The sequence below is a fragment of the Gallus gallus genome, chromosome 12 (genome assembly GCF_016699485.2).
Source record: "Gallus gallus isolate bGalGal1 chromosome 12, bGalGal1.mat.broiler.GRCg7b, whole genome shotgun sequence".
Taxonomy (NCBI): Eukaryota; Metazoa; Chordata; class Aves; order Galliformes; family Phasianidae; genus Gallus; species Gallus gallus.
In genome coordinates, this window is record NC_052543.1 from 18,580,607 (window position 1) to 18,604,168 (window position 23,562).

General features: G+C 46.9%; 1 protein-coding gene across 18 annotated transcripts in view; it reads left to right on the top strand.

The window, feature by feature from the left end:
• The first annotated feature begins 3,783 nt into the window (after positions 1–3,783).
• Positions 3,784–23,562, top strand: part of ITPR1 (inositol 1,4,5-trisphosphate receptor type 1) — a 150,712-nt gene continuing 130,933 nt past the window's right edge. For 8 of the 18 annotated variants that reach the window (XM_040646075.2, XM_040646076.2, XM_040646077.2 and 5 more), the window contains exons 1-4: positions 7,486–7,711; positions 14,822–14,929; positions 16,026–16,136; positions 18,695–18,765. In XM_040646075.2, coding sequence (XP_040502009.1) covers positions 7,686–7,711; positions 14,822–14,929; positions 16,026–16,136; positions 18,695–18,765 — 316 coding nt within the window. In that variant the 5' untranslated portion in view covers positions 7,486–7,685. Of the gene's footprint in view, positions 3,911–7,485; positions 7,712–14,821; positions 14,930–16,025; positions 16,137–16,287; positions 16,330–18,694; positions 18,766–23,562 lie in introns of those variants that run through there. The other 10 variants (XM_040646084.2, XM_015292951.4, XM_015292949.4 and 7 more) reach the window with 6 other exon arrangements.

Consider the following 23,562-nt stretch of genomic DNA (forward strand, 5'->3'; position numbering starts at 1 on the left):
AATGGATTTGACCAAGTGTGGTACAAGAAGTCCTTGTGGCGTGAACACCACTGTGAACTGAAGGGGGAAAAGGAGAAAACAACTTTTCTTTCCAAGTGAACATCCAACCCTGTTACTGCAGTCCTTGGGCTCTTTTTGCAGGAGCTTCAGTGCAGGTGGCTGAGCAGCAGTTTGTCACCAGCCAGGTGAATGGCGACGTGCTAATGTGCAGGCTGAGTGGGTCAGGAATGGAAAAATACTGTATGCATGTATAGCAGCCTCCTACTTTGCCCTTGGGAGAGGCAGCAATTTGCTGCTAGTAGCAAGATACAAATTGCTATCCCACTCTGTGCCAGCTCGGCTGGCTGGGACTTTGCCATCAGAGCAGCAGCAATTCTCACTCACCATCCCTCTGCTAAGGAGCTGGGAGAGCAGCAGGTGCACGCTGTGCCCTCCTGTGTGCCATGAGTCCACAGTCCTGCTTTGGTATTGCCCTGTATGCATTGCACAGGGAGGTACGGAGCCTGAGGCAGATCCTGCACCAGTCAGATGGTGATGGACCTGTCTCGGTTCTGAGCTCTTCTGCATCAGAGAACGGGAAATCACCTTGTTTGCTTTAGTTTTTCTTGTAGACCACTGTGGCTCTTGAAGATCTTGGTGCTCCGACATGAAAATCTTTACCTTGTGTGGAAACTTCTGCTCAGGACCGTCAGCAGAATGCATCCACTGGGTCCTCCTCTATGCTGAGGGAAATCTTTACTCATTATGTGGGATGATAATTGCATAGATTTAATATCATTTTCCGTGGACAAGTGGGGACTATGCAGCAAAAAGTAGCATGGCTAGATAGAAGGCTCTTAGTTTGTTTTCTTTCGTATTTGTACTGGAAAGGAGCACTAGAGCTCTATTGGCTCTATGACATTTTATTGTGTGTTAAAATGGCAGTGCTGGGAGTCTTCACAGGCATGCATTCCAATTATCTATCATTAGTCCCTTTTGCCCTGTGACGTACTTAGAAAATCAGCAGAGTGCAGGAAAATAAAAGCATACAAATTTAATTATAAAATCAAGTCACCCTTGCTGCTTCAGGGTCAGAAACCATAAACATTCCTTTTATGCAGAAACAGTGATCCTAGCCCCATGCAGTAACACAGCTATGAAAATGCAAAGTAATTATAACTTACTTTCTCCTTTCAAATCTCCGAAGCAATTTACTGAAATGGAAGCAAAATCTAGGTATTCAAATTCTACTGTCTTCTGGAACTCAAAGCAGTCTGCTATGATAACTTGCCCTTATTAAAGCCGTGGGATTCTGGCTGTGTCAAAACCAGCTCAATTCCATCAGCTAGGACAGTTTTCTGATGTATCATGCCTACTCGTTCTCATCACTTGTTTTCCTAGAATTCTTTTCTGCCTTGTTTCTGCACTTCCATCAGCAAGATTTATATTCTTGTGTTCTCTCAGGAGACTAAATGAAGCAATTCCAATGACAGTTTGATTCTGAACAGCATCCAACTTTCAGCTTCTAATCCGGAGGACTTCTGAGAACTTTTATTGGTGTCATTTACCCATCATCTTTATGCTCCAAAGTCATTACTTCACAGGCAGCTAATCTCTTCTGCACAGGGTTTAATTATTCTCTTTGCTCTCACTGATTACACCCTGCTCCAGAATTAAGACACCGGTTTCACTGTTATTTAAAATATTACAGAAATAGGACTTTTCAGCACTTAGCTGAAAAGCTGAGGTGTTGCCTAGCATTCCTCCGTGTTGCTAATGTTTTTCATCTCCTAGTGCTGCAGTGCTAGCAGAGACAACTCTTACTGGAAGCTTTTGTGATCATCTCTCTCATCATGGAGACAGGTCACGTGCAAATTAGCCTGTTTGATCCTTACAGTCCTGGTGGCTGCCTGAAATAACTTCTGTTCCTCTTCTTTTTCCCTGGCTGCTGCTTGTGCAGCTGAAACAACAGCAGAGGAAGAAGTATGCAAACCAACTCAGCAGCCTGGAGTGCTCTCTGACTGAAACAGTCCAAGCAAGTCAATAATTAATTGTAGATTAGGCAGCATTAAGAAAAAAAAATCACACGCACAAACAAACAAAAAAAAAACCCCATTTCTTGCAAGGTGTTTTCTTGTGACTGAAATCACATAGATGGTTGGGCTGAACATCTGTATTACAGCACTCTTAAGATTAAGGTGGTATCTACTACTTAGTATTTTTTTTCAGTACTTTCTCCCTGAATTCTTGAACAGCTTTGGCTCCTTGGACCTTTTTTTTATCTTTACACGCAACCTAAGCCCAGCCTCTTGTTTGCTGGTGATCCGAAGGGACTCTATTCCTCATCTCTCCATACTCTACAGTACTTTTGAGTGTGATATCTGTCATTTCTAGGCTGCCCTACCATTTCATCTGTTCTTAAAGCTGTAAGATTATAGGAGCATTATGAACTCACTGTGCTTGCAACAGCTTCCCAAAGAGAAATGCAAACTTTTCTTGTGTTGGAAATGTCTGTAATTATCTTACCAATACCCTTTCAAATCTAGCAGGTTCTCTGCATGACTTGGTCAGTATTTGTGGCTGAAGGGCCCTCACTGGCACATCCTCCACAGTCACTGAAGAACTGACCCAGCAAAGGTTGTCTGTGAGAGAAAACATAGCCTCTGACATTCCAGAGAGGCTGCAGGAGAAGCAAAGAGGGGTGCCTGCAACATCCTGGACAACAAAATGATGATTTGCAGACTGAGATGTAGCAGAACACCCCCAGGTCATCCCTGCTGTCTCCTGTGCACCCCAGCTTCAGACTGTCAGGCTCAGTGGGAATCCCCCCAGACATGGCTTATTTCACGTGCAACTTCTCACATACTGCTGCTGCTCTTCTGTGCACTCAGAGCAGAGTTCTGCACGCTGATAGCAACAGGCACAGCTCCTCTTGTTGGCTGCAATGACTGTCCTTCCACTGCTGCCCAAAGCACTGTGCCTACATGCACCCGGCGTTCCGGCCCTTGGCTCCCTTGGCTGCTGAGCTCTGCCAGAGATTAGATTTGATTACATGGGAATTCATTAGGATTACCTAACGATATTAGGCACCATTACTCTGCCAAATTTCTGATGAGTAACGGCTTTGTAGTACCGCAGCCAGGGATGGGAACGGCACAGCTCCACCGCTGACCTTTGCTTCAGTTTCTAAGCGGCGGACTTCAGCTTCTGCACACCTGTGCTTAGCGGCACCGTTATGACTTCTTCACGGTATTTCAGCGCGGGAGTGGCACGGCGGGCAGTGGTCTGCAGCCCTGAGCCAGGCCTGCTCCTGCAGCTCCATGGCAGCAGGCCCCAGCAGCGGGCACCGCACTGCCTGAGGCGACCAAGGCCGGGCGCTGCGCGCTGCCTGCAGTGACCCACGGCCGCAGGTGGCTGCGGGGGACGATTCCCACACCGTACACCCACAGCTGAGCTCCGGACGTGCCTGCCTCTACCCCACGGCAGGCAGAAAACTGCGGTGTAACCACGAACCGCGTCCCCAGACGAATATTTTAAGGACAAATAGTTGTATTTACAACAAACAGAAGCAAGCATCGCTTATTTACCACTGCTGCTCACTGCTCTCAGCAGCGGTGTCGGCAGAGCGCTCCCTGAGGAAGCCCGCGCTCCCGGCCCGGCTGTGGGCGCGGCGCGGTGCACGCCGGGAGTCGTAGTCCCGTCTGGCAGCTGCCCGCCTCCAGCCCGCGGCGCGCGGCGCGGCCGGGACTCCGCTACCCAGAAGGCTCCGCGCGGCTATATAAGGCGCGGCGGCGCGCTCGGAGCGCAGTAACCATGTGGATGCGTGGCTGAGGCGGCGGCAGCTCGGCGCAGCCTTCATCCTAACGGAGCGGGCAGCGCCGCCGGCCAGCATGGGGCTGCACCGCTAGCCCGCCCCGCGCACCGCAACCAGGTAGGGATAGAGGGAGGCCGCCGGTGGGGGCGTGAGTGCTGCGGGTCCGGCGGGAGCCCTCTCGGTGCGGTGGTACCACCGCGGGTGGGAGAACGCGGCTCACGTCGCCCGGCTCCGCGGTGTGGGCAGCGCGCGGGGCAGTGCGTGTGGCCGCCGTGGGGCCTGGCCGATAGCAGCGCCGTGCCCGTGCGGGCTCTCGGGTTCCTCTGGGTGCTCTTCGGGCTTCTCGCCCCGCGCACTGCCGCTGTCCCGGGGCGCCCCGACCCCCCAACCCCGAAGTGTCGTCTCGGCCCGAAGGCCCCGAGCTGCGCTGCCGGCGGGCCCGGCCGTGCGCGGGGGGTGTGAGCTGCTGAGCCGCTCCTTCTCCTCCGGAGTTACTCCGTGCTGAGGCGCCGCGCTGCTCCCTGAGCTGCGATGTGAGCCCCTCTCCTCGCACAGCGCTGCGGGCCCTCAGTGCCCCGCGGTTCTGCCCGTGGCGATGGGCCGCCGGGTGACTGCTGCGGGAAGCGTCGCGGGTGTAACGGGGCCGTGCGGGGCGCTTCGGCGAAGGAGCGCTGCTCCGGGCCGGGACTCCGGCTCCAGAAGGACGTGGGGCGGTTGGAGCGGGGCCAGAGGAGGCCGTGGTGATGGAGGAGCACCTCCGCTGAGAGGAAAGGCTGAGAGCTGGGGAGGCAGCCTGGGGAACAGAAGGCTCCAGGGAGACCTCGCTGAGGCCTTCCGCTACCTGAGGGGAGCTGATAAACAGGAGAGCCACTTCGTGCACGGTCTGCTAGCAACAGGACATGGGAAATGGTTTTAAACTGCGACGGGAAGACTTAGATTGGATATGTGGGGACTGCTCTTTACTCAGAGAGCAGTGCTGCCCAGAGCTGTGGGCCCCATCCCCGGAGGTGCCCGAGGCCATGGAGGGGCCCGGGGCAGCCACGACGCGGCAGGGATTGGGGCTGGGGGGCTTTAAGGGCCCTTCCAACCCAACCATTCTGTGATTCTTTGGTAACCAAATGTGAGCGCTGACTGCTGTCAAACCCAGCAACTTGCGGCGGTGTGAATGGGCAGTGATTGGTGTGCGTAAACAAGGAGTCATCGTGAGTGTAAAAAACACAAACAATTCCATTGTTTTTCCAGACGGGTTGTTACAGGAGTGCTGTGGAGTAGAACTGTTTATCTAGATAATTACTTTTAATGTTTTTGAGTCATTTTTGTCAATAATGTTTGTTTTTTTTTCCCCTGTTAAAACACCTTGTTCTGCCCTGAGGCTGAAGACTTTGCCCAGCGGTGTTTCCCCTGCTCCCACCTGCTTGTTTTGCAGTGTTCATTAAGCCTTGAAATAGGGAACTGGGTTTTCTCTTACAGAGGTTCGTAAATTAGGAACTAACCCAGCAGAGTAACCCAGGTTTGCCTTTGCAATGGTGGGGTGGAGCTTAACTGTGGGAAATTGTCTTCTAAGACTTGCTGGCCATGAGCACCAGCATTGGAGCGTGGAGAGCATGAGGGTGCACACGTGGCCAGAGCCTTTGGTAGCAGCTGTTGGAGCTGCAGTTGTGAGAAAAGGCACCCAGTAGCAGTCCCTGGTTGTAAGTGAAGTGGGGGAGGTCAGTGGGGTCTTATGGCACTGCACTGTGGAGATAGATGCTGTTGAACCCAAACTTGCGTTTCAGTGCAGGTTTGGGTTTCAAAGCAGGACCCAGGCATGCGGAGCCCTGTCTTGTCTTCTTGTTCTGCCCTTTGGATGGAGCAGTCAGTGAGCTGACCGTGCTGCTCCATGGTGATGCTGTGCAGGATCCTTAGTGCATGTTGTGCTCCTTATGAGTGTGCAGTGCAACAAGTGGCAAAGCATAATGGAACCCGAGGTGCTGTTAGGCTGTAGCTGTGAAGGCAGCTGTGGTTGTAGGGCTGTGCCTTGGAGCAGGAGGGATGCAGGACCCCATGAGTGGGTGGAAGGGAAGCAGCTCACAAAGTAGCTTAGGGAGATCGAAGGGGCTTAGAGCTGGGAAGTGGTGTGCTGGGAGAAAGTTATGTAAATGCAGCAGTTCTGTCATAGTGTGGCTGTGATATTAATCTGGGTACATAAATATCTTCCTTATGGAATGTTCCAAATGAGTTTCTGCTGCTTGACGTAGTACTTTCACTTATTCCTATTGCTTCAGTAGTTTTTTATTGTGTAATAGTACAGAAGATGAGGGGAAAAAACATTGAGCAGTTCTGTACAACCCCTGGACTGCAGCCCGAGTGCACGCAGGTGCTGATTTACAGGTAGTGTAAGGCAGGGGACTCCAAAGCCCCTTGGCAGATCCCGTCCATGTCTGGGGTGACTCAGAGTGGTTCTGTCATGCGTCTCCTGTTTGGGAAACTGCAGCTCAAACTGGAGTGAAGCTGCAGATTTCAGCTGTGGGTTCTGAACTCGGAAAAGCTTCTTATTCCTAGCTCTGGTTTTGGTGAAGCCTATAGAAACTTGCATGAGAACCAACTTATTTTTCCTTCCTAACAGTGTTGTATAGTGAGAAAAAAGTCACTGTGGACCTGGGCAAGTTAACCCTGTGGGGAGAGAAATGTGTGAGAAGTGTGTGGAAGCAGACGTTCCTCTGCTGGCGTACAGCCTGCAGCAGTGTAACTCCATCCCCGTGTGCCAGAACGCTCCCTGGAGGGGTGGAGCAGAGAGCTCCGTGTCTGTGCTTCTCCCATCACTGCTGGACTGATCAGCAAGGGCTGGCAAAGGGCTGGGAAGCGAGTATTTGGATTAGGATGTTACAGTGTTTCTGCCTTTGGAGTAACCTGATACTTAGTCGCGGGGAAAGAGGCCTGGTTGCTGAATCCAGATACAATGATGCCTACTTCAAACGATTCATTGCTCCCCTCACCTCTGTCCTGTGCAGGGTGTCTGAAGGCAGAAGGCAGTGATCTCTGTTAGTGTACATGCGAGAAATTTGATCACAGTAGGCCAAAAATGTATGCTGCCACAGGACTGTGGCTGCTTTTTAAATACTTTCTGGGAACTGCTTAGTAGCAGTTTGGTATGAAAGTTTTACAAATACTTGGTTTGCATCCTGGCAAACTCTTTCCTCCTCTTGAAAAATTCAGAAATCTGCCAGGAAGTTCTGAAGAAAGAAGTGTTAGTTGTGGTATTGTGCTGTGTGTGCCCTGTCTGCAGCCCATGCAGGCACGAGCAGATGCTGTTTGCTGATGGTGCTTGATCTGAAGGGTTAAATGAAAACTGATGTATCTTCTGATTGAAATAGCTCGGCGTTGGCCACTCCTCCATCGGCAAGGGTTAAGCAGATTCGGTTGCTAATGCTCTTTATGAGCTAAGTTGGTACAATATTTCAAACCTTTGCTTCAGAAGAATGACTTGTGCTTGAGTTCTAGATGATTGCTGGGAGGCCAACATGATCACCCAGCCTGAGAGCTTGAGCCTCCCCTGCACCGCAGCCACAGCTGCTGGGTTTTTTGGGTCAGGAAGGTGCAAAGTAGGTTCCCTGGCCACCAGTGGTTGCCCACGTGCTGGTCATGTGCTGGCAGGGGCTCCTCCTCCCCGGCGCCTTGTCCCAGGCACTTGGGCTCTCTCTGCAGACCTGGCTGCCTGCTGAGGTGTCCAGGAGGGAAGGAGCGAGCTCACTCCATAGGGCTGCTGCGGCTGGGAGCCGGGTACGACTCAAGCCTTCAGCTGGAGAGCCCTGCTAGGGGAAGAGAAGCATTGGCACTATTGCCAGTGGGGGCCTGAAGCTACCAAGGAGCTACCCTGCAGAGCCCAATCCTGGAAGGAGACTCCAGCGATACCATGGAGGGCAGAGAACCTCCACCAAGGTAAAGGAGAAGGTGGGAAGTACGGCACTCAGGAAAGGTGAAAGAGTTGTGTGAGGACAGTCTGGGGAGATGGACAGGCAGAGGAAAGTTGCTCTCCTAGATGTAGAGAGCATTGCATTTGCTAGAAGCTCACATCTCTTGAAGAAGTGCGGGCTGTAGGAGGCAGCCCATTGTGAGTAAGTTCTGGTAGGTGCATGGCTATGCAGGGTGCAATGTTCTATGTGCTTTCCTGCCCTGGCCAGGCATAAGTAGATGTTGTAAACCATGCTTGCTCTCCTTACCCGTGACATTGGTTGTTCTTTTGGCATGTTCCAAGCCTCTCCTAATAAAATATTCTGGAGAACACTGTGTGCTCATAGGGCTTCACCTGGGAGCTGGCATCTAGGCTGCTTTCTCCCATCAGGTCTAGAGCCAGTAAGTATGGACTTCAGCAAGCATCAGCTTTAGCAAGTGCTGCCCACATCTAGTGGAATTAAAAAGTTGCTGTCAGGTCACATTTGGATGAAACTTTAAAAATGATTTGTTCCCTGACAGCGCGTCTCTAATAAGTGCTCTTTTTTGGCTCCTGCAGATGCCTGTCAGTGGGATCTGTCAGCTGTGTCTCTGACATCAGCCTGATGGCTGCACTGGGAGATGCCTGTCACAGCGTACTGCTGCCCAGTGCCTTGTTAGGGGTGTTTGGGTGGGTTTTCAGTCAAGGCAAGGAGGCTGTTTGCCCACCTGGCTGCTCTGGACAAGTAAAAATTATCAGGGTTATGCATATTTGTTGTGCGGAGGATGTTCTTGAAGCTGAAGTTGACAAGATGTGTTCCTTTATCTGTTTCTCCCTTTTTATTAAACTGGGCTTCATTGCACCTATTAAGTATTACCTTCTGAGCAACTTTCTAATTGTAGTGGTAACTGTAAATAAATTGATTTATCTGCATAGCAGCGGCAAGTATGGCTAGAACGCAATTAACCTGACCATTGTCGTGCTGGATGAATTTAAGTGTCTCTTCCAGCTTACTTCAAGAGTAGGGAAACGCGTGCTGGAGCACCGCGCAATGGAGCACGTTGGGAGAGGCGTGCTGTGAGTGCAGGGAGCCCTGCGTTGGCTCTGGGCTCAGCCTGCTGCGTGCCCTGCGCTAAGTCCTGTGTGCTGCTGCATCCTTCTCATCCTCCACCTGCAAGCTGTGGAAAAATCTGCTGTGTTTTAAGCATTAAGACTGAAAACTACTTTCTCTGAGAAAGAGTGTTTCTCCATTTTAATCTAACAGTTCATCAAAAGAAAAGTCGTCTGTGGATAGCAGGCTTCTGGGTATGAGAGGTTGCAGTTAAATGGAAAACAAGATCATGTGGTAGATAAGCATACTGTGCTGATATCTTTTAAAATGTGTAATCTGTAAAATGACAACACCTGTCCCTGCTGTTGGAGCCTGCAGCCTTTGCTCCATGGCCCAGCCCTGCTGCTTTGCCTTTCCCACTGGGCTGTGCACTGTGATCTGTTAAGCCAGAAGCTTTGGAAGTGGCAGTGCTGCATCCTGCAGCCCCAGAAGAGTGATTATTCACTGGGTGATCTTTAAAAGGGTGCTTCCTCCTTGCTTTGGCTGCTTTAATGGAATCCTTATGAACCTTTCTCACAGCCCTCCGGGAGGAAACCTTCCTTCATTCTTTTTTTAATTGAAATAAAAATGAGAAACACGAGCTTTTTTGTTTTGGTTTTTATGACAGGAATTGCCCCTGTAAAAATAGATACAAAATTCTGGGAGGGTCCCATCTCAAGCACGTGGGAGTCATTAGAAAGGTGTGTGTTAGGAGCAACATTGAATAGAGGCTATAGGTCCATCTTGTGAATCTGTAAACCTTGTGAAGTTTGCAGAGGTGTTCCAGCAGCCAGCTGTCACTTAAACCCTGGGAGACAGGGAGCGTTTAGAAGAAGTAATCCTGCATGGCCTGGCTCAGAAATGTCAGGGACACAGTTCTGCTCGATTCTAACCCTTAGGTGTGCGTGGTCTGCCGGGTTCCCACCTGACCAAGTCTTTGCGATGCTGGTGGTGCGTGCTAAGTGTGGGAGTCTTCATATGCATGCCGATGGCTTTTGCCATTAAGCAGTCCTTTGTGTGCTTTCTAGCTCTTGTTGTCTCTACTCTTAAAAACCCGGATTTCTTTTCAGTTAAAAACCAAACCTGAACTTTGGCTGTGGAGCTTCCTGTCTGCAGGAGTAACCTGAAGCAGTTCAGCAGTTTGAGATCTGATTCTTAGCTAAACAATCTAAACAGGGAAGAAGACTTTGATAAAGTGCTGCCCCAGTTTCTGAGAAGTACATATAAAATCACAAGTCTCTATTTAATTGAGCAATAAACCACAGTGAAAATATGATAATAGAGAACTGAGCACATCATGGGACCACAAGGCACAGCGAGGAGCTTTCTTGTTCAAAATAAACATTATTAGAGCCATCTTCAAAAGATTAAGTCATTTGTACTGCAGTTACTGGAAATCTGCTGTCAGTGATGAGACTTACTGGGTCTTGTTTATTTTACAAATAGGATTTGCAGTCATAGGTTAGAGTATTAAAATCCCACATAAAGCAGATGCATGAGACGTGGTATCAGCAAAATAGCTTGAAATTCTTTGAGAAGCCTTTCAGTGCTCGGTTGCTGGAGGTGAGGAATAGCGTCCTGCAGGAGTTTTGCTTCAGCGGTTCCCATCTGCAAGGAGGGACTTCAGACAGGGCCTTGACTCTTGCTCAAGGAAAACAAACCTCCAGCATTGCTCTGAAGCCTGCTTTCTTCTGAGCGTGGAGATGGGGATGAGTGATGGGAGAGATTAGTGTGAAATGTTTACAAAGCAGTTGCATTTCCTATTCCGAGATCTTCAAAAAGCAGATGTCTCATTAAGGTATTTGATATGTAACAGTCAGTTTGATTTCTAAGTGTTTTCACTGCTAATTCTGCTTTAACTGCCATTATGAAGTGTTTGCATGGGAACACGAGTTGAAATCTCCCAGCTGAGTTTCAGTGACAGTATCAAACTTGCTGTGGCTGAATCAAGGTCGTTGGGCCGAGCACACAGCCTGCCTGTGCTGTTCTACTTGTTAGCATTCACTACGTGCAGTAGTGAATTACTAGCTCATTCTTAGGGTGTGCAAGATGGAACCTGTATGGATGTGACAAAAAATGGGCCCTGTGATTCCTACAGTTGCTGTCCCATCACAGACCAGGCATTAAAGCAGCACAGAGTGCAGGGCAGTGCTCAGGCTAAAGCTCCGGAGGTGTTTCCTTTGCTTTACTTCGCTTCCTGGATTTACTAATGTGCTCTCATATCCAGTCCTATGCATCAAAGCTATGGGAGGGCAGAATGACTTTGAGAGGCGCACCTTGCAGTTCTGGTGAGATTCCGTGGGGTTCTCTATTTGTTATTTGGGGTATCTTCTTAAATAGGGGCTTAGTTTTGTTTTCCTGTGCAGATAAATTGTGCTTAAAGTATATCTGAAGACACGCTGGCTTTTACGTAGATGATAGGCAGGATGAAGTCAATGCCTACGTAGTTAGAGGAATTTAAGCTATCAGGGTTTAAAAAGAGAAATAGCAGGAAGTGTTCATCTTTGAGGTGTTTTTCTGTGCTTATGGGCAAATACAGCCAATTCCCCAATGCCGCAGCCTGCCTCTAGTTCATATTCCATTTCTCATCTGAAGCATTGCAAAGTTTGTCAACCTTCCTTCTTTTCCCCCCAGACAGAACAGCCCTTGTTTCCTTTAACAGCTCACGTTGCTGCTGCCCACCATGCAGCCGTCTGTGTTACAAACCTCCAACACGTGTCTGCAGAAACCCAGCTCACCTTTTCTGTGCCCATATGCCCGCATTGCTGCACCGTCACCTCCTGACTTTCCATTTGTTAAGGAGTTTTACTTCAGCTTTGATGACGACACGGCAGCGCAGCCAGGAATTAGTTCCGTGCAGCACCAACGGTGCCCTTGGGGTCCTCCCCTCTAGTGATAATCAATGGCTCTTGGCGCTGTCCTATCTAAAATAAATAACTTGCAGAGTGAGGTTTATGTTTATCTACAGAGCACAATTGCTTTTTGAGCAGTGATTTTGCTTTGAACACCACCACGGGCTGTACATGCGGGAATCCCCGTGCCCGGTGCTGTGGAGCCGTGTGTGTGAAGGTCCGTGTGCCCGGCTGTGCTGTGTGCCCAGGCTGCCAGAGCTCTTCCTCCGGCCTCCCTGGCATAGGAACCCGAGTTGTCCTGAGACTCAAAGGTTTAGCAGGTTTAGTTTAACGCAAATAACTGATTAACCAGTGGACTAGTTTTGTTAGATGTCACTAGGCCTTGGGAGGAGGCTAGGAAAGCAGCTTACAACTAAACAGAGCTGCTTTGGAAATGATTCCCTTCATGTGTGACCGTGATGTGGGTCGCTCAGCCCCTCACCCCACCTGCTGGAGCCTGGGGGGAAATGCTGAGTGGGTGGCTCATGCTCTGGGAAATAGTTACTGTGGTGCCAAAATCTGATTGCACATCCTTAGGCCTGCTTGTATTCAGTGGGCTGGGATACCTGGGTGTTTTTTGCTGAGGAAAAATTCTTTTCTAGTGGAAATCAATAATTTTGACCTGCGTGTTTTCTTGGAAACTGCTTTGGCAAACATCTGCCTTTTCCAAAGGAAAATAATGCAGTCCTGGGAAGTAATTCCTGCTGAAAGGGATTCTTACCTGCTGTTGTAGAACGGAGGAGTTAAGAGCTAGAAATGCAATGTGTGTAGTGCTGCTGTAATGCTCCACAGCCCCAAGGCTCCAAAGTACCAGAAGTCAGAGCAGAGCAGGCGTTGTGTCCCCAGAAGTATCACCCTTTCTCTGGGCTTGGCTACTTCTTGCTTGGGGCCCCGTGAGCTTAAGGCACAGCTTTCATTTTGAGAACCTGAGAGCTTGTTTAGTGTGCAGTTTTTGTAATTAACTTCCAAGTCAGGAAATAGGGAAAGCTGAGATTCTGGTGATGCTAATTCAGTCTCTCTGCTTATTTCTGATGTCTTCTGGCATGTATTTTAAAATAGATAGCGATGGTTTCTGTCCACTTATGAAGAGGGAAGGGAACTTCTTTTTCACACAGAGGGTGGTTTTTTCACCCAGAAGGTGGTGACACACTGAACAGGTTGCCCAAGGAGGCTGTGGATGCCCCATCCCTGCAGGCATTCAAGGCCAGGCTGGATGTGGCTCTGGGCAGCCTGGGCTGCTGGTTGGCGACCCTGCACATAGCAGGGGTTTGGAACTGCATGAGCATTGTGGTCCTTTTCAACCCAGGGCATTCTGTGAACTGGGCTCTGAGGCATATGCAGTGGCCAAAGGACTTGGCACTAAGCAAGTAACCTGAAGCCAAACACAGTGCTTCTGTGCATGCAGGTTTGATTTTGGAGGAGCTGAGGCTTCTCACTCTGCAACTCTGCATGTGATCTTGGCCTGTTCTCTTTTGGGTTTAAGTTTTTCTTGTGTTTTTTTTTTTTTCATTTTGGTTTAAATTGTACAAGTGGCACAATGACTTACAGCCATGAGAATGTCCAACACATGTTTTAGCTTAACAACTATGTTTATTGCCCCCCATCCCAACACTTTGGGACCATGCAGTGAGGAGGGATGGCTGTTTGCAGCTTTGCAGAAGAGAAGTGCAGCCTTTGGTTTTTGCCAGCACTCTGATATCTGCTGTGTATTATCAGCATTAACTTTTAAATCCCCCAAATCTGACCTCATTGATCTCTAGCTTTGCTTAATAAACTTGAGCCCTACACCTTTGGTAAACAAGATAATGCTCAATGGAGAAGAATATTTATCCCACGCACATGTCAGGGCTGAGCTCTATAACAAGCATAATTTCCTGCTGCGTATCTCCTGATGGTAGATCGCTTGGAGTTGATTTTGGTGTGTCGTGCTTGATGTGAGGGAGGGTGAACATGTTTGCAGTTATTTTCCCCTGCAGTCCTGTCCTGGGCTCTGCTCTTTGGAGCATCGCCGACCTGCGGGAGTGAGCGGCTCTGGGTGTTCTGGTGCCTGCTGGTAGGAGCCTTGTGGGCAGAAAGCTTCACTCGGTGTTTTGAGGTTGGTGATCAAAAGACGCAGCTTAGGAACGTCTCCAAGAAACCAGGAAATGGCTTTTGAAAGGACATCTTTGAAAAATCTCTCTGGTTGGGCTTCTTTTTTATCAGGGCTCCTGTTGTTTGTCTCTCTCTGTTGCTGTGGCAGATGGAAATTTGCTGTTCTCTATTTGTTTAAATGACAGGTAAGTCCTGTGCTGTTCAGCCCAGGATTTGGGGCTTTTGAAGAAAATAATGGTGTTCTTAATGCTGCAGAAGCTGATCAGGCTGTCGTGGCCCCTCTGCCTTACTTGTTTTTAAACAGGATTGAATGTTCCTCGTTTCACAGGGATTTGGCTTCTTGATGTGTCGTTTAAAGTATTTGTCTCTGAAAAATCTTAAGCTTTACATTTTTCAGATGTGAAATCCATTGTTGGGCATACTGAATGGGTCTTGCTGTAATGCCCTATTTGAAGCAGCAGCTCCGGGTGCATGGCTCACCCCAGTATTCCTGTGGGTGACAGAAACTGTTCCCTTCCAACTCCAACGATTTCTATGGTTCTATGAATCATGGCACTGTTTTACATTACTATTCCTGTGAGTGTTATTTCAGCACACCAGAGGACCCTTAAATACACTCATACCTATCTCTCACTGTGGCGGAAGTGTTTAGGCAGAGATAGAGGTTGTAATACAGATGGTACAAATAATGGAGCTTAAACCGAAGAACTATTCTTCCTTTTTTTTCCCCCTCTTGCATGGGATGAGGCACGCTGGCACGCCTGACGTGAGGTATCTGTGAACATCTGTGGGGTAGGGACTGGCTTCTAGAGAAACAACCCGTGCTGCACGGGGTGCCAGCAGCCTGCTGTTTTTCCCTAGCTTATTTTTCTACGCAGGCATTTTGGCATGCTGTGTTATCCTTGATACCTGAAATTCCAATGCAGGAGCTTGTCCTGTTTTCCAAACAAATAAACACAAAGGGTCCTATTGTTGTAACCTCCAGCGATTTATATGGAGAAATCATTCTACCTAATAAGTAGTAATGTTTCACTTTATTCTTCTAGGGGCTCCAAGCCAGAGATGACCGACAAGATGTCGAGCTTCCTTCATATTGGAGATATTTGTTCTCTCTATGCAGAGGGCTCAACCAATGGATTTATTAGCACTTTGGGGTAAGAACAGCTGTTCTCTTGTACAAAACACATGTGTAAGAACTAACAGAGCTCAATCAGCTGTTATGGGCCCAACTTCCAGGCGATGCTGGGCAAAACCAAGTTGTGTTCTGTACAGATCTTGCCCTAAATTTAAAAATGGCCTGAAATAAATATGGCAAATTAGATTTTTTGGGAGGATGAAGGACATATCGATGGCTGTGGTATGGTTTTAACGTACTTGGTGGGGAGGAAGAAGCTTTCCAAGGTTAAGCTATGGGTAGCGGGAGTGAATGAAAGTAAATGATTTTCATGTTGTCTGTCCCGTGTCCATCCGTGTGTCCTGTCCTGTCCCTTCCTGCCCACCCCAGTCAGGAGCAAACAGGCCCCAGTACTGATTGGGGAAAAAGGAGATAGCAATGTATGTGTAGGCATTGGAAAAACAAAATTGAATACCCTGAGCCAAACCGTTCATACACCACTGAGTTACCACTATGACTAGTTGTGTCCTGTCCTATGGTGTTTGAGGTTTCTCATAAATACAAAATTGTACTTCTTCAGTCAGAGGAGAACATTTTCAGTCTTTAGCTTTGGCAACAGCAAGCCACCCTGGAGCTGTGCTGGGAGCTGTGCTGTGCCTGCTCCTGTGCCCTGAGCTCCCTCACACAGCTCCTCTGTGCTGTCTTCTGCAAAACCATCCGAGCAGGTGCTCTGTAGGAGAGTGCCTCTCAAACAGGAAGACATGCATCCCACCTAATTCAACAGAAAGTAGTCCTTCACATAGGAAGGCTTTGCAGAGAAACCACAGAATTGAAATATAGCTTTGACACGAGTGACAGGGTTATGTTTGATTCTGCTCAGCTACTGCTTAAGAGAAATCTCTCTGAATGTTGGAAGCTGACAGTGGAGCTGTGTATGAGGTTTGGAGGAGCTTCCAGGGGGCTGGATGAGATGCAGGCACATCTGTCATCTGGTTTTAAAGCAGTGGGAAATTAGTGGGAGGGAAATAGTGTGGCACATTGCTGTGTTCTTCAATAATGAGTAGCAAAGAAGCAACCAGAAAGCTTGATGATGTGGTGAGTGGGCACACACACAACATGCTCTTTCTCATTTCCAGTAGCCGTAAGGGCCTCAGGGTGGGTACAGTGACAGCAAATTTTTTGATGCCTACTGTCCAGATGCATCTGATAAATGAAGCTCCCAAGCAGGGTACAAAGACAGCATCCTGGTAAGTCTCTGAGCAGGAAACAATGGGCTGGAATCTCATCACAGTGACTCCAAACTAACTTGTAGGTTTAGTCCTCTAGCTATTAGGATTCTGGAAAATAAGGGGGCAGAGAAGGAAGCAGACACTGAAGATGCACCATGATCTATTATAGGAAAGAGAAGAAAATATGGGATGCTGCCAGAAGGGAAAGAAGGTATGATAAAAGCAAGGGAATGTAGTAAGTAGGGTTGGTTGAATAGTATTTGGCAAATGTATTTGACAAATTTCCCAGGTACTCGTCAAATATGAGATGCACACTGTGCAGTATTCGATCGGCTGCGTAACTGGCCAAATACTATCTGCTGAAAACTGGCAAAACAAACTGAGCGATACTATACATTTGGCTTTTTTTTATTCCTAGTATTGAAGCAAGTTTGGCAGTAGATAATTCCAAAACAAGTAGAAAGTTGTTATGTTTAATCCTATACAGTGCATGATGAACATTATGCAGTGGCTGTGGCTTTTGATGGCATTGCTGAGCAGATATTTTTCACCATGGGTAGTCCTTTTAGACACTACAGGCCCGAAGCACCTATTTGTTTTAGGCTGGATGAGATGTTCTGATGGCAGATTTAAAGATCCCTCAGCATTACAAGCATCCTCGTTGATTCGATTAGTACTGTTTTAAGGTAACAGCATTATAGAATGGCCACACATCTTCTGAGCCTAATTTGAGCCAGAAATCCCAATTGCTATGTGAAACATGAAATGCATTATCATCTTAATAAGCCTTCATAATCAAATTAGCTTTGTCCCATATTTAATTTAGTCTTTGTCCTGGAGAAAATTAAAGAAACAAAAAGAAGATTCAGTGTAATTGTGCTTTATACCATGTGGAGTTCTGACAGTCTTATGTCATAACGATGTGTAATGACTTGTTCATGTGGCTAATGAAGGTTAAGAAACAGATACTGCTCTACATTCTAATGTCATTTTAGCCGAGCAACTCTCTTTGAAGAGTGTTCCTATTTAATATTCCTATGACGTGACTGTTGCTTAATCAGGACTTTACTCTTGCTGTTTCCCAAACTCAGTGCTGTCATCACTATGATTGCTAGCGTATAATATATCCTCTTCTGTGTTTTGCACCCTGTAAAGTTATTTTCTTAGCAATTTGGGAAGCTTCTCTTTACTTTCAATTGAATCTCAGGATGAGAGGGATACATTGCACTGAGAGTAACTGTATGGGGTATTATCAGAGTAACCCATTTGACTTTCAGTACCTTTTGGCCATTCGTTCAGTAGAAGCAGGTGTTTCAGTGAGCTCAGATATTAGTGCTATCATTCTTGTTGGAGCACGTGCATGTTTGTATAATACTGAATAGGGAGAAAATCCATGGGGAAAAAGCAACTTACTCTGAATGTTTGCATTTGCAAATCTTAGATGCATAGAACTGTTGAGTCCACTTAGTCTCTCTGATCTCTTAATTCTTATGCACTTCTTGACTTTCCATGATTGTTGTCTCCAGATGCTCCCTGCATGTAACCGGCCTCTGCAAGGAACAACTCTCATATTCTAGATCTCAATCTCTTTTTCAAGTTGATTCTGCATGAGAATGGACCTCCCAAACCTCTAAGACCTCAGAGTTTTACGTTCTACTTCTGTGTAGAAAGCCTCTTTGACAGATTGGTTTTAAGGGGCCAAATTGTATAACTGAACATCAATTCAGCAATGACAGAATATTTGGTTACAGTTGCATTCCTTGCAATTTGGAAATATTGTTTGATAACAGAGCAGTTCCATGTTGATACAAAGCATGCTAGGAGCAGAGCAGTGATAACAAGTATATCTTAAATGTCTAATGTACTCTGTGGGCTTTGCATTGACCCTCCACGTTTTTGGTTGGTTTTTTTTTGGTCTTTTTTTTTTTTTTTTGCCAATGTGTGTTCAGAGGAGAAGCTCTGTGCTGGCATTTCCTATTGAAATCTCTTGGGTTCACTTATCCAATTCACTTCCTTTGTACTAAAGCAGGAGGAGGTTACTTTGCCCTCCTGACTACTAGTGTTTATGACTGGTAAGCAGGAGAGTGTATTTATGCCTTCCTATCTCCTGGGGGTCAATTTTTACTGTGGCAGTTGATGCTTCTGCCTTTTTTGATACTTGAGGAGAGTTGTGTAGTTAGTGTCCAGTTCACGCGGTCATATTGTCCTGTTCTGTCTTTTAATGCAAACACAATTACACCATTATTCAAATCTGTCCAAGAGGCAATAATTGTTTTAAGGCTGTTTCTCACTCAACTAGAATATGGGCTGTTCTGTCTGCACCTCAAGGAGGGGACATAAAGCAGATGCAGTTTACAGGAGCAATTACTTATTGTCCCACCTATCTAGAAGCATAGCTCTGGGCAACAGTAGAAATTAGCTGCATGCTTCTTAGAGAGATTTGGCATTTGGGCAATGTCTTCTGCTGAAGTGGCCTCTTGGATATTTATTGTGGATAAACCACTTTGGTTTTGCTAGCATGGATGTAAGCTATTGCAAAGGAAAAGAATCTTACTTGATTTCTCATTTCTTTGCAGCCTTGTGGATGACCGGTGTGTTGTACAGCCAGAAGCAGGTGACCTTAATAACCCACCCAAAAAGTTCAGAGGTGAGTTCACTAGGCAGTTTGTTACCATCCAGGTGGAAGAAGTCCTTCAGTTTGTGCAAACTGTTTTTGAGCACCTCACTTTCTATAGAATATTTTAGTGTTGCTGTCTTCCACAGAGGGCAACTCATAAGGGGGTGGAAAAAGTACATGTGTGAATGTCTGTGAATTGAATTGTGTTGTGGGACATGAAGGCTCTGTGAGGGGTATCTGCAAACAGGGTCTGGCTTTCACATCTGTCCTACCAGAATGTCCCTGTAGGTTTCAGTTCTCTTTCCAGAGAGTGATTTGGACACTGATGATTCAGGTATTGAAGGGGCAACCTGGAGGAACTTTAAAAGTCAGTGTTCAGCTCTCCAGAACAAGGACGACAATATTCCATTATCTAGAGCACTAACTAGGCAATGAAGTCAATAGGCAAATCCAGATCTGACTGAGATGACTGGGCATGGAAGAGACTGGGGACAAGATGGGGGGGTAGAAGAGACAGGGAAGGGGTGGAGAGAGAAAAAAGCAATTATTTCTAGCACGGTTTAGGAGCTGCAAATACAAAGAAACATTTGTTTGGCATAAAATGTTGTTGGACGTTGTAAAAGTTCTCATGTTACTTATAATTTATACATTGAGAAAGAATGGTATGAACCTTTTCCAACCTTTGTAGTCACTTCACTAAAGCTTTTGTGGGGAAGTTTATGCTTAATGGTAAATGGCAACAGAAGTCATAAAATTTTAGCAGGCATTTCAGTTGTTTATACGTGTGCTTTGTAAGCGTGGCTCAAGATAAAAATGCTTTCTGCACTAATGATGAAATTTATCTCACCATCTTTAACACAAGTGGAAAATGTCCCTTTGTTATGATGAAGCAGAGGCACCCAGATGTGTGTTGGGGTGTTGCCTGTGACAGTCAGGAACTACAGCCATGTCTCTTCAGTCCACGTGCTTTAAGGACACCTTCCAAAAATACCTTCCTTGCAAACAGAACACAGCCTTCCCCAAGGTATTTGTCTGAGCAGCATCACTTACTCTGGGGACATAAAGCAACAGTGGGTATCTGGTGAATGCAATTCAGCAGTCCCAGAATTTTGTTCCCACGTACTTGAGGTTCAGACTTGCCTGCTTTGGGAATGCCTGAGACCTTGGTGTGAGCTGAAATTGGTGTGAAACACTGACAGCAGTAACTGAGGAATAACTTCTGGAGGTCTTGTTAGCAGGACCAAAGCGAATCAAATGTCAGTGACTGATGTTATAGCTTTGGAAAGGCACAGTACTGGAAAAATGCTCTGTGCTGTAACCCGGCTTCTGGCGCCGTGAGATCCTCCTTGCAGTGAGCTGTGCTCGAAGTTCGCTGTGTTTGTGTGTTAGTAAGTCACTCCTTGCAGAATGCTGACTTCGGGTTGGGCTGAGAATACGGCGAGGGAAGCCCAGAGTGCCTGTGGAGCAGCAGCGTGGCTGGAGCCGGGAGCGATGGAGCCCGTCAGCCTGCCTCAGGGAAACAGAGGTGTCCTGAGGACAGCAGGGCTGCTTTCATTGGCAGAGCTGTGGTAAAAATAGGCGGAGAGATTTGTCTGCTGGTGGTGGAGCACGGGAAGGGAGGGAGCGCTGGAGGCTGAGTGAGAAGGGATGGAATTCAGGTCGGGTTTGGGGTGCAGAGTAGGAGCATAACAGAGGAGGAAGAAGAACGGCAGAAAGAAATAGAGGGCACATTAGATGGAAAAGCCTGAAGTACCGAGCTGGAAAGCAGTAATAGGCCTTAAAACTCAAAAGAAAGTTATTAGTTCAACCCACTGAAGTTGCAATGATGGTTTACCAGTAGTTGTTGCACATATTAAATGCTATTATGTCTTCTGTCCTAGGAATATTACAGGAATGCTTGGAGGTGTGCAGGCTCATTTTTTCTCTCCCTTCCTTTTTCCACCCCCCCAGACGCGGACAGCACCCAGAGCGGTTTGAGGTTGGGTGGTGATTACAGTCTGTGAGATTTCAATGATTTTTTTTTTCTGGCTGTCAGGACCACTTTAAATGCTGCTGTGGTTTGGTTTGTTTGTCTTCTGTTTGAGTTTGGTTTTCCTATTTTTTTTTGTTTGTTTTTAAGTCCAGGGCATCTCTGTCCCTTCAGCTTCAGCTCCAACTAATTCCATTAAAAACCCTCTAAAACTCCTTGCAAAACACAGGACTCATGAGTTGCATTCGTTAGTGTTTCCTTTTAAAAGTGTTGATATGACAATTCATGGGGAAGTAAATGGCTTGTCTGAACACACTGTGTGCAGATGAGATTCTTGGAAGAAATCCTAGCTGTGGAAGTCTCCAAAAAAAGTAAGTGTGACAGTTCCTTAGTTATCTGCACTGCTCTGAACAAAAAAAGGCATTTTACTTATTTTATACAGCTGGAATTGGTGCTCTGTCTGCTGCCTGTGAGTATGATCATGCATCCGAGCAGTGACTATAAATGAACGTGCCTGGGATATGCATGGATTTATGTGGAAAGTATGAACTAGAGCTGACCCTCCAGTCAGGCTAAAAGCAGCACAGTATTTCATTAGGAATGATTTGTGTCTAAATGCACAGAGACAGATTGCCGCTTTGCACGTGAGACAGGTCAGACCTGGCAGCAGTGGCAAAGCAGAAGCAGAGCCTGGGGCCAATGGGTCGGGGCTGCAGCTGCTGCATCTGCTGTTTGCTTGGATGTGCTTCATTTGCGTTCATTTTGTATGGGAGCAAAGCAGTGTGCTAAGCTCAGTGTGTTTGCTTGATGCGAGACACTGGTGCTGCAGCGAGGCAGCCCGTCTGCCAGCCTGCCAGCAGCTTGTTGCAGCTCTGTGTTTGGGACACGCAGTCTGCTGGGCCCTACAGTGCTGCAGTGGCTTCAGGAAGTGGGACACTGATGGGTTAACTCCTCCAGCAGCCACCTCCTTCCAGAGCGCTGTTTTAGTAGTTGCTGGGCAACACGCTTTTTTTGGCAAGATGTTCAAGGAATGAACCCATATCTCTTAGACTTAAAATACCCTCATGGAGGAGCAGAAGATGAGTGATTCAAATTCTGTTTGTTCTTTTGATCCTAATCCATACTGTATGCTCTTTGTGAGCACTGCTGTCAGGAAGCAGTTGCCCTGCTTGTCTGGCACTGCCACAGCTCATGCTGGGGTCAGGGGCTTCAAACTGCAAGTTCACCTTCAGCCTGGGGATGGCCTGGGCTCTGCAGAGAGGCTTTAACACAGAAATAAAATATATATGCACATCCCAATTCTTTTGATGGATTTCTCTTAAATTTGCACTGTGTTCCGCACTGGTTGAAGTCAGTGCTCCTCCATCACAGAAATGTTTTGAGGGCTGTTTTGTTCTTAGCTTTGCCATTAGTGGTGTGAAGGAGAGCATGGAATTTACGCAGTGCTGATACAGGCAGTGGGGTTGGATGATTTATGTGTGCTTCTTTATTTACCCCTGTTCAACTGATGCAAACTGGTTTGTAGCTCAGCATTAGAACCGAGGCTGAGGGAATTGGCAGTTAGAGGGTCGCTTACTCAGCTTTCCCAAACACTTTACAATGTGAAAAAAATCAAGCTAAAACAAATACCCAGAGTCCTCTGCCTCTTAGCATTAGCATTTTGCATTAGCAAAGACATTAGCAGTGCATGAAAGTGCACTTTTAGTGGTAAGGTAGGTCAGCACTGTCCCTGTACTCATCAAGAGTAATTTTCAGCAGTGTAAGCCCCTAGGTATCGTGTGTTTGGCTTCAGATAAGTGTGCAGCCTGAAATCCTTGCTCCCCATGTACCTGTGCATATTGTTCTGTGTCTAGTCTGCTTAAAGCCACTATATCAGCTCAGATTGCTTTTTCTACTTTGATGTAGAATAGTCTGAAGTGGGTGACTTGTGTGTGTGCTGCCTGAGTTGGGATGGGTGCTCTGCAGAGTGGAGCAGGTTCCAGGGCTGCCTGTGGGACAAGAGGTGTGCTGGGCATGGCTGCGTGGCCACGCTCAGCTGTCTTTTTCTCTTGGAATGAGAGACTTGTAATGCTGGTGAAATGTGTAGCTATATTAACTAAAAGATGTCTTTAAAATGCTTGAACTCATGTCTAAATGGGGGTTTTTCATTCTAATAGCAGTGTGTTAATAGATGCAATTGCAGAATTCCTTTTCCTTCTGGGCAGAATGTTTGGGAGTGCCCAAGTGCCGAGTTGAAGGCTTAGCATGGTCGCATTGAAGGGTGCTACGGAGTTGTGACTCCTCTGTTCTGTGCTGTCCGAGTCAGACTGAAATGCACATGAGTACCAAAACTGAACACCAAGTGGGACAGCAGCAGTGAGCACCTGCTTATCTGACTTCTCTGTTTTTCCAAAGAGGCAAATGCCATGCAAAGAAGAGCTGATGCTAAGGGTGCTGATAAGATGCAGTGGAAAATCAAAAGAAACTTCAAGGTTAGTGTGATGGATGAGGGAAAGAAGGAAAATAGAGCCTAATATTGTGCCTATAACATCTTTGAAACTAAAGTATTGGTCATTTATTGCTGGAAGGGTGTATCTTACAGAAGTAGGATACTGTTAAATATCTGAAATATATTTTCACAGGCTTGATGAGGAATCCTTTAGTATGAGTTGAAGTATTTATATAACTGTACCAGAGAACTGCCAACTGTGAGTACGCATTTGAATTTGATGCCCTTTATCTGATCAAGAAATCCTGAGCACTGCCTCTAAAATGTGAATTTTTAGCCCGCTGCATCCTACATAGAAGCAGATGTTACAGACAATTGTCACAGTGGCATTTAGAGCTTTCAAAAAACTGGAAAGATAAATGTTGGTTTT